The sequence below is a fragment of the Hippopotamus amphibius genome, chromosome 5 (genome assembly GCF_030028045.1).
Source record: "Hippopotamus amphibius kiboko isolate mHipAmp2 chromosome 5, mHipAmp2.hap2, whole genome shotgun sequence".
Taxonomy (NCBI): Eukaryota; Metazoa; Chordata; class Mammalia; order Artiodactyla; family Hippopotamidae; genus Hippopotamus; species Hippopotamus amphibius.
In genome coordinates, this window is record NC_080190.1 from 65,921,959 (window position 1) to 65,932,409 (window position 10,451).

Below are 10,451 nucleotides of genomic sequence, written 5' to 3' on the forward strand. Positions count from 1 at the left end.
TGTGACCGCTTTAGTCCTCCGTGTGAGTGTCAGATACATACGTACCGCCAGCTGCAAGGGAGGGACTGGTAGACACTTAATGGGAGGCCATAGTCAAACTGCCATTCTTTCCTGAGGCCCTCCCCAGAGCATCTAACTGAAGCAGTTGGAGGAGCAGAGAGGTGGGGGTGGAGGGGTGCAGGGACTTCAGTGGGGAGGGAGGGTGAGCACAGGGGAGCAAAATGGAAAATCTGACCGGGAAGACAAATGCTAGGACCAGACAATCTGGCTTGGACCAGACAACCTGAGTGACTTGCTTGGCTGTCTTCAGAGCAGCCAGCAAGGCGACTGTGTTGTGACTCGGCTTTGCGCATCGGATCCGGGCAGGGGAGCGTGCAGGAGGCAGCGGCTCTGACACATGGCCGCACTTGGAGCCCACAGGCCCACCTTGCTGGCCAGCCTGTGGTGTGGAGGAGGACGTCACAGCAGGGCCTTTTCTCCCCCTTTGTTTTTCTTTCCACGCAAGCCTGCACTCGGAAAAATAGTGTCTCAAGGTTCATTAGTGGATTCCTTAAAACACTCTGTGCTCCCCATCCTCTTGATGGGGTGCTTGCCACACTCTCCACACATCATTGGGGAGCACTGTCTGGTCCCTTCTGGCAGCCCCTGTGGCCCCATGAGGCAGAGGACCGTTTAAAGATGGCAGGTTGAGGTTCAGAGAGGTTAAGGGGCCTGCCTGAGATTATACGACTCCAAGTGGCAGATCCGAGGTGTGGGGCTGGGTCTCTGCCCTGTCCACTCCCCCAAATGGCCTCTCTTTCACCAGAGGACTTAGAACTCCCCAAGCCACACAGCCCTCCCCGAGGGACTCAGCCTGCAGGACTGTCGAGAGCACGCAGTGTCCTCGGTGCTTGCTGAGCGCGGGGGCTGCTTCCGCTTTCTCCCTGCGCCACACACCCCCTCCCACCCAGGGCTCATCCAGGGCTCATCCAGCGCTCTGTGGGGTGGGGGAGGCTCAGTCTCTGCCCCCGCCTGGTCTTCTGAAGGGGCAGACCCAGCCGTGAGTGTATCCTGGGAGCCTCCTTGTTACAGACATGATTCTGTAGCCCGCCAGGTTACCATAGTTTGCCTGTGTGTGTCTTGTGGCATTTCGAGTGGGGCGTGAAGCTCAGCTCAGCTCAGCACAGCATCCTTGATCTTAGCTGTCGAGGTCTCGAGGCACCAAGAGCTGCGTCAAGGCTGAGGTATGGGGGTCACCCTGGCTGCCAGGCCAGCCTGCGTGCTCGAGCACAAATGTGCCCACAGCCACCTGGGGGGGGCTAAGGGAGCCTCTCACGTGCTGCCCACAGGCCTGAGGCACTAGGGCTGGGGTGCTGCCTCTGCATCTTTACCCAGTACCCCAGATCCATTGTAAGAAGCTGTCAGACTCCACACTCACTGGTCGGGATCCCTTGGGGTTTGGAGGCAGAGAAGCTGAAAAATCCTGAAAAATCAGGCATTCTGGCTGGAAGGAGATCGCCTGGATCAGAAGTGAGTTAGCCAGCCATGTGTAAACTCTCCAGGGTTGCTCCAGCCTGGACCACCACAGGGCGCCATGATTTGTTTCTAAGCTGCCACAGGAGCTGGAGAACTGGGGCCCTAGGCCACCAGCTTGGGGAGCCTCTGATCCCAATTCCAGCAGGGACCTCAGATGTCATGGGGCTCAACTGCAGCCAGAGCAGGAATCAGAAGTCCCTGGTCTCTGCTGCGTTACCTCTGTGCTGGAAAGCTCACTCAACAGCCTTTACCACTTCCTTGGGCCCAGAGCCCTCCTCCTCTCGGCCGCCTTTCAGACCATGGGTGCCACACGCATGAAGAATCGTGCTTTGGAGCAATAATTTTTATCATCTTTCTTCTCGCTGGTCTCACTGGCGTGAAACAAGTTTGCCAGTCACTAGTGCCAGTGTTTAGTGAAGGGAGGTCAAGTTGACCTTGGAGAAGTAATTTTCTCTAAATACTGCCACTCTGATTCTGCTTTTATTGATTGTTTTAAGCTTCCACAGACATGGGCCGGAGTCTGGGACGGCTGTCTGTGGTGGGAAGAGGGCTGGATCCATCTCTCATTGTCTGTAATGGTGAAAGTTGGAAACAACCTGAGGGTCTAACAGTAGAAACATGAGCCAAAGTGTGGTCCCTTCGTTGGACTACCATGCGGCCATAATAATGTCATGGAAAAGATATTTACAATGTGTCATCAAGAAAAGCATGTTACGGCCTAGTATCTAGGAGGCCGTTTTTGAGACATAGTTGTGTATGCACACACACACGCACGCATGTGTTAAAAAGTTGGTAAGGCCATGTACCTTACATTAACAGTGATTGTTAGTTCTACATGATGGGATGTGCGTGATTTTATTTCTGTTCATCAGTACTTTCTAAATTGGATTACTGTGCTAAAGGGCCAGTGACCTATCACAACCTTGGCCACAGAGGCCTGGCCCTGAGTGGCCAGAGTGCCCAGAATGGGTCAGGTCAGGGGAAGGGCCCCAGCTCTTGAATGTACTGAGGTTAGAGTTGCTTAATCAAGTGGTGGTGTTGGTGGGGCCGCTGTGTGCCCAGCCCAGAGTGGTCCCGAGCCTGAAGGAACTCGGAAGGTAAAATACTCATTTATTTGTTCATTCACTCATTTGTCCAACAGTAGCTACGGAGCACCTGTGGGCACTGTGCCAGGTACTGCGCTTACAGGGTGAACGTGGTCCCAGAGTGTGATGCGTGATACGAGTCTTGTATGAAGTGTTGTGGACGGGGACCTGAGGGAGTGACAGAGGAGGGGGCCTTTGAGCTGGAGTAGGAGGATCCGCAGGACGTCGGCAAATGGGGATGAGGGCGTGGCCCACGGGAGAGGGCGGAGCTGGGGCTCCTCTTCCTCTCCAGGTGTGCCAAAGTCCAGGGACCTGGCTTGTTACCACCATGGTGCCCATGTGCCTTGTAGCCCTAGGGAGCTTATATAACCTTTCCAAGCTTCAGTTTCCCCATCTACAAAGTGCAGATCATTTCATATCCTCCTCTCACCCTCCAGCCATCTCCCGCTCTTGTCAGGATGCTCTGAGTGTAAATGTTCTCTTTTAAGCTTTATCCAGAAATGCCCCGTTGGCCTCTTGGGCTTGTTGCTTGCTAACTTGGCTACTCCGGTTTGTTGATTCTACCAGCTTTGACACAGTCTGGTGGCCCCATTGCTCCTTCCTCTAAGCTACTGAAGCAACTTTAGTGGTTAAATCAGGGGAAAAAGATACACTTAATCCCCACCATCACTGTCCTTCAGCAGAGTGGTGTGAAAAACACCACAGACCCTGAAGAGACCGGCTCAGTGGGTGGTACTTGGAAATGACAGGCTGAGAACTCAGGCATCGCTGCTCTCTCTAGGCCTGGAGTCACGGGGATTTGCTCCAAGGCTGGGCTGCAGCTGGTCTTTGTGCCACACCCAGCAAACCTCGGCAGGGGCATCACAGGGAGACCCTCCTCCCCATCTCAGAAGCACTGGCCACTCTGTAGCCCGCAGGCCTCCCTGATTGAGGGATGGAGGAGTCACAGAGTCCAGAGAGAGAAAAGTCCTTAGCAGCCCCTAGTTCTTGCTTGAAGGCAGGCCAGGATGATCAGACATCACCTAGGGGATAGTGGACGATGAGGAACCTGATTAGGTATCGAGGGTGGAGGATTCTGGCTAAACCAAGTTAACAGAATTCTTGCTAAAACTGGACACTGAGAGTTGAACACTGAAGCACAAAAGTCAGGCCGAGTTGAAAAATCCAGGGCAGCTGGAGCAGAGTTAGAGGATCACTGTCAGCATGGAGAATTCGAGGCTCAGTTTCCTTATCTGCCAAATGGGTCATTTTGAAGAACCATCTAGCACAGGCAGGGCCTCAAATATCAGTTCCTAGAATCAGCCTTCTTTCTTGGGCCCATTTTTTTTTTTTAATAAGCCATGTCCCATGGCATGTGGGATCTTATTTCCCCAACCAGGGGTCAAACACACGCCCCCTGCATTGGAAGTGCAGAGTCTTAACCACTGGACCGCCAGGGATGTCCCTTGGGCCCATTTTAGCAAGGTGTTAACCAGCCTGGGCCTTGATTTCCTCCTGTGTCACATGGGGTATAATACCCTGTGAAATGACCTGACTTCTTGAGAGCCCAAGGCAAGAGGATTTTCTTATCCAGGTGATCAGGGGCAAAGAGGATGGTATCTGTCCCGCCTGCCCAGCTGCTGGCTGTGCTTTCAGCCACGGCCATTACAAAGCTAATGTGCTAAGGTGAGACGGGGAAGCTGCCAAGTCATTAGCCCTTCTCTTCCCAGCCATTATTGGTAGGGAAAATGGGGGCCCACTTTGCATGAGGAAAGACAAGAAATGCCACAGGCAGCCCCTTCCTTCAGCTCCCACTCCAGCAGCCGCCCCACCCAGTAAGGGGCATAGAGGAGCTGGCTGCTGGCCACCGTGTAATGTGACATTAGCATGCGGATGAGCTCCAGAGAAAGCAGAAGATGAGTGGCAACTGATAGCAGTTGATCTCGCTTCCCCCACCCCCACCCCTGCCGGAGTAGCAGCTGCTTGTAAGCTTACATCCTGGAAATACCTCCCCTCTGCTTCTTTCCCTACCTGAGCCTCCGTGTTTGCCTTGGGCTCTGGGTTCCTCCCCATCACGTCCTTCACTGCTCCTGTCCTCTCATCTATCATGTAGGTTCCTGCCTGTCAAACAGAGCCCCACTCGCCGCCCTATAGTGAGCCTCGCTTGGGACCCAGCTCCCAGCCACGACCCACCCTAGTAACTCCCTGCTAGCTGCCCAGAATGTCTTTTTGTGCCCACCATGTCTATGTGATAGGTATGGTGTTTGGCCCTGGGGATTCAAGGACAGAGAAAAGACTGTGCTGTCAGGAGGTTAAGAGTTTCCCCTGCCTCCAGCACTGGAGCCCTGGTCTAACAAACAGAGCCAGCCCCCAGGGAGCTCAGAGCCAGTCACCCCAAGGTGCTAAGGGAGGGCAAACTCCTGTGATCAGTGATCTTTGACGTTATTATTGCAAAAAGATTGTGACTTGCTGAAGGCTTGGATGATGGTGAACATTTTTTTAGCAATAAAGTATTTTAAAATTAAGGTATATGTTTCAAAAAGACACATGCACTCCAGTGTTCATTGCAGCACTATTTGCAATAGCCAGGACATGGAAGCAACCTAAATGTCCATCAACAGATGAATGGATAAAGAAGATGTGGTACATATATACAATGGAATATTATTCAGCTGTAAAAAGCAATGAAACTGGGACATTTTTAGAGACATGGATGGACCTAGAGACTGTCATACAGAGTGAAGTGAGTCAGAAAGAGAAAAACAAATATCGTATATTAACACATATATGCGGAATATAAAGAAATGGTACAAATCAACAGGTTTGCAAGGCAGAAATAGAGACACAGATGTAGAGAACAAACATATGGACACCAAGTGGGGAAAGCGGTGGGGAATGAATTGGGAGATTGGGATTGCCATACATACATTACTAATAAGAAAAAAAATAAATTGTACACTTTAAATATATGCAGTTTATTGTTAAAAAAAAAAAGTGCCACATTAATCCAAGACGTTGATCATAGGGGATCCCTGGGGGCATGAGAACTCTGTACTTCATGCTCAGTCTTTCTGTAAACATAAAAATATGCTAAAAAGAGTCTATTTTTTAAAATTAAAAATAAAATTAAGGTATGTGCATTGTTTTCTTAGACATAATGCTATTGCTTACTTCATAGACTACAGTATAGAGTACCATAACTTTTATATGCACTGGGAAACCAAAAAAATTCACGACTCACTTTGTTGTGATAGTCACTGTATTGTGATGTCTGGAACCAAACCCACAATATCTCCGAGGAATGACTGCACAGATATTCTCTCATTCACCCTCAAACAACCCAGTGAGGTGTATACTATAATATTATTACCCCAATATGAAGTTTATTTTATTATTTTTTTAATTGAAGTATGGTTGATTTACAATATTGTGTTAGTTTTAGGTATATAATGAAGTGATTCAGCTATACATATATTTTTTTCAGATTCTTTCCCATATAGGTTATTGCACGATATGGAATATAGTTTCCGGTGCTATCCAGTAAATGCTTGTTATCTATATAATATATAGTGGTGTGTATCTGTTAATCCCATACTCCTAATTTCTCTCTCCCCCACCTCACCTTTCCCCTTAGGTAATCATGAGTTTGTTTTCTATGTCTGTGACCCTGTTTCTGTTTTATAAATAAGTTCATTTGTATCATATTTTAGATTTCACATAAATGATATCATATGGGATTTGTCTCTGTCTGACTTACTTCACTCAGTATGATAATCTCTAGGTCCATCTGTGTTGCTGCAAATGGCATTATTTTATTGTTTTTTTTATGGCTGAGTAATATTCCATTGTATATATGTACCACATCTTCTTTACCCATTCATCTGTTGATAGGCCCTTAGGTTGCTTCCATGTCTTGGCTATTGCAGATAGCGCTGCTATGAACACTGCAGTGCATGTATCCTTTTGGATTAGAGTTTCCATCTTTTCCAGAGCTATGACATGAAGTTTAGTGATTAGGCACACAGCTCATTACTAAACAGTTTAGCTTTAGGCACACAGCTGTTACGTGGCTGACCTGGGATTTGCACCAGAGACTGAGTGATCCTAAAGGTTAGGTGTGAGGAACTGTAAATGGTACCAGGTGTTGGTATAGCTGCTGCCTTGTTCTGGTCCTTTTTAAAAAAAATTGGGATAAAATTAGCCATTTTAAAGTTACAATTCAGTGACATTTAGTGCATTCACAGTATTCTGCAACTGTCAACTCTATGCAGTTCCAAAATATTTTCATCACCCCAAAGGAGACCCTGCACCCATTAAGCAGTCACTCTCCAATCCCTGCTGCCCGAGCCCCTGGCAACCACTAATCTACTTTCTGTCTCCATGGCTTTGCCTATTCTGGACACTTCATGTGAACAGAATCATATACTCTGTGACCTTTTGTGTCTGACTTCTTTCATTTAGCATAACGTTTTCCAGGTTCATCTATGTCGTCGCACACGTCAGGCTGACTAATGTTTCATTGTTTGGCTATACCACTTTTTGTTTATCCATTCGTTGGTGGACATTGGCTATTGTGAATTGTGCTGCTATGAACCCGTGTACACGAGTATTTGAGTACCTGCTTGCAGTCCTGTGAGTTCCACTCAGGAGTGGCATGGCTGGGATAAGTGGTAATCCTGTGTTTATTTTTTTAGGATGATTTCCTGCACGTGGTTGTAATGCCAAGGTGGGCCCTGATGGTTCCTCACACGGGGCCAGGTGCCAGGTGCTGAGCCCACGTGCACCAGGTGATCCATCATCCTTCTCTGCCCGCTTGGCCCTGACCCACTAACCTGTCTGTTTCTCCCCAGCAGACGTGCCTGTGGAGAAGCTGGCCGCCATGCCCACCTTACGCAGCATCAACCTGCGCTTCAATCCACTGAACGCCGAGGTGCGCGTCATCGCCCCGCCGCTCATCAAGTTCGACATGCTCATGTCTCCAGAGGGCGCGCGGGCCCCCCCACCCTAGGCCTCCCTCCTCGTGCCCGCCCAGCAAGGGACAGAGGCCACCTGGCCTGGCGCCCTGAGGGGAGGGAGTCCCACGGGCCCTTGGGAGGCCAAGCTTGGGGGGCTGGGGGTGGGCGGGCTGAATAGCACGTGGTGTGGCGGGAGGGGTGCAGCGGTCCAGGATAGATAGCATAGAGCAGTAGTGGGCCCTGGAATGCCCAGAGGGAGGAGGCAAGGATGGGGCTGGAGCCTATACTCTGGGCACTCATGGCTTCTGTGCAAATCTGGGCAGATCCCCTGAGCCTTACAATTTGAGAAAAGGGGCAATGGTGGGGCCTTTTGCCTCCTTTGGGCTCCTTAAAGGCTTTTTGGGAAACACGCCTCCAAGTTACCTTCAAATCATTGGTACTTGGTGGACCCACGGATGAGCATCGCTGAGCATTTTCTGGGCCCCTGTGGGTTTGAGGCCTTGTTTCTAGTGCTGAGAGCCAGTGGCTGCCCTGAGAGGGACGGAAGACAACCTCCATCTATTTATTGCTTCCTGAGAACTGACCCGGATGAGGCACCCGCTCAGCCCTGTGGGTCCCTGGATTGGTGGGAACCTGAACCAGGAGTCATGGGAAAGCTGCAGAGAGAGTGTGGCCTGGTGATGCAGCAGGGCTGAGAACGTGTGAATAGGAGCCCAAGAACCACCAAGCCAGCAAGTGGGGAGCAAATCAAACAGGCTCTGTCCTTCCTCATGACTAAGAAATCGGCGGGGTAGGAGGTCCGGAGTGCTCCATCCCTCCTCCGGGAGTGACCGGGTGTGCCAGGCATCAGCCCTTCTGCTGCAGCAGAGGCGGCCCAGAGAGAAACAAAGCCATTTGCACCTGTGCCACTCGCAACACAGTCTCTCTCTGGCAGCAGTCTGGCTGCCTCGTCATTGGTCCGTGTGGGCGCGGAGGCACTATGGACCACTGGATTTGTGGCCAGCCAGCTCCCAGGCCACCACCCAGAGCCCTGCTGACCTAGTCATCTCTAGGCCCTTGACCTGGAGTCTAGGGTGTGCCCAAGCAATTGTGTGACCAACCATCTCTGTCTGCCCGGGACTGAGGGGTTTCCTGGGACATGGGACTTTCAGTGCTAACACTGGGACAGCACCCGGCAAACAGGGACAACTGGTCCCTCTACCAGGAGAGGGCCTGGGGCTCTTGCTTCCTGACAACACCTGTGGTTTGGAGAACCTCTGACCCCTTGTCCTCAGATATCTACCTCCCACCTTCTCATCTGTGGAGCAAGCAGACTCAGAGCCCAGAGCCCACCTGGTCTATGGGAGACACCTGAGACCACAGGACTTGGAGCAAGCCAGGCTACCCCGATCCTACATCTGTGGATCAGTGGCCACTCTTCCGCTCCTAAGGTTAGGCTGTTCAGAGCTCAGACCACCGCTCGGAGCACTTACCCTTTTCCGGAATGCTCTAAGTCCCACTCCGCCTCCCTAGCCCCGAGGCCTGCCCCTACCCAGGCCTTCTGTCCCTTGGCAAGAGGCTGACAAGTTGGGCCATCGTTGACCTGCTGCCGAGCGCCCGGTGTTCACTCTGCTCACGTGCCAGGGTCTGGTTGGTGAAGCTCTGGGAGAAGGGTTTTCAGGGTAAGGAGGTTGAAACGGGATCTTCTGAGGCTTCCGAGTTCAGCCATGGATGCTGGGGACAAGTGAGCCTGCAGTCCAGCTCAGGCTGGCCTGGCACTGCATCCCCCCAGCCTGTGTCTTGGAGTGGCATTGTTGAAGAAGGGGTGCACTTTTCCAACATGCAGAAAGGCGTCGTATGGCTAGAGCCTTGCAACTCGAGTACGGTCTGTGGGCCGGCAGCATGGGTATCCATGGGAGTTCATTAGAAATACAGAATCCCAGGTCCTACCCCAGACCTCCAGGATCAGAACCTGCATTTTAAAAGATCCCTGTGTGGTTTCTGTGAGCACGTTACTGCTTGAGAATCAGGGGCCTGGGGTGACCTGGGCGTGTCCTTGGAGTGGAGGGAGAAGGTTCTCAGCTCCCCCTGCAGCTTCCAGGGCCCAAGTCTGTGCTCATCCCTCCCCCAAGCCCGCCCCCAGAGACCCTGGGCCTCTCAGATCTTCTCAGAGTCTGCCTGGCACTGCCAGTCAAGGGACTGACCCAATGCCACCAGGAGAGGAGGGCTGGGTTTGTGCGGCCCTCTGGGACCCTGCCTTTCTGGGTAACCTCTGCATGCCAAGCTGCTGCTTCCCCAGGTCCTCACCTCAGACCCTTTGAAGGGGTTGTTTCTGGAAGCCATTTTCTACTCTACCTGGAGAATTTGTCCTTGCCTGCTGGGAAAGCTTGGGCAGTCAGAGAAGGCTCCAAATCAAAGCCCACTGTGTGAGTGAGCCCTCAGCTTCAGTCTGCAATAAAGAACGCGTTGGTTTCATCTGCCTGTTGGTGTCTGATTCATTCTCACGGCACAGATCTCACCGAGTGCTGATCCCATCCACTGGCAAGGAGGAGGGGCTGCCCCTTGCTGAAAGCGTGAGGTAAAGCAGCTGGACTGGGGTGAGGCTCAGAATATCCACAGTGGGCGGAGGCACAGCCAGGCAGAGTTGACGTCTACCCTAACGCCGGGCTGCTGCAGAGCTCTAAATGTCAGCTGAGGAAGGCCTGGTACCTGCGGAAGGATGAAGAGGCCCCCTGTCGTTTCTCCCTGATGGATGCCAGAAATTATCTTAGCAATTCATTTCTCAGGGTCCGAAGTTCTCAAGGATGGGTCTCTGGAACAGCAGGAGCAGCCAGGGAGCTGATTAGATAACTCACCCCTACCCCCATATCTACAGAATCAGATGCTTTGGAGGTGGGGCCCAGCACTCGGCTTTAACAGGCCCTCCAGGGTGTTCTGA

General features: G+C 51.6%; 1 protein-coding gene across 4 annotated transcripts in view; it reads left to right on the forward strand.

Moving 5' to 3' along the window:
* LRRC20 (leucine rich repeat containing 20) overlaps positions 1-9,988 on the forward strand; it is a 67,182-nt gene extending 57,194 nt beyond the window's left edge. For 3 of the 4 annotated variants that reach the window (XM_057736613.1, XM_057736612.1, XM_057736611.1), the window contains one exon: positions 7,433-9,988. In XM_057736613.1, coding sequence (XP_057592596.1) covers positions 7,433-7,587 — 155 coding nt within the window. In that variant the 3' untranslated portion in view covers positions 7,588-9,988. Of the gene's footprint in view, positions 1-7,429 lie in introns of all 4 variants that reach the window. The other variant, XM_057736610.1, reaches the window with a different exon arrangement.
* The last annotated feature ends 463 nt before the right edge of the window (positions 9,989-10,451 follow it).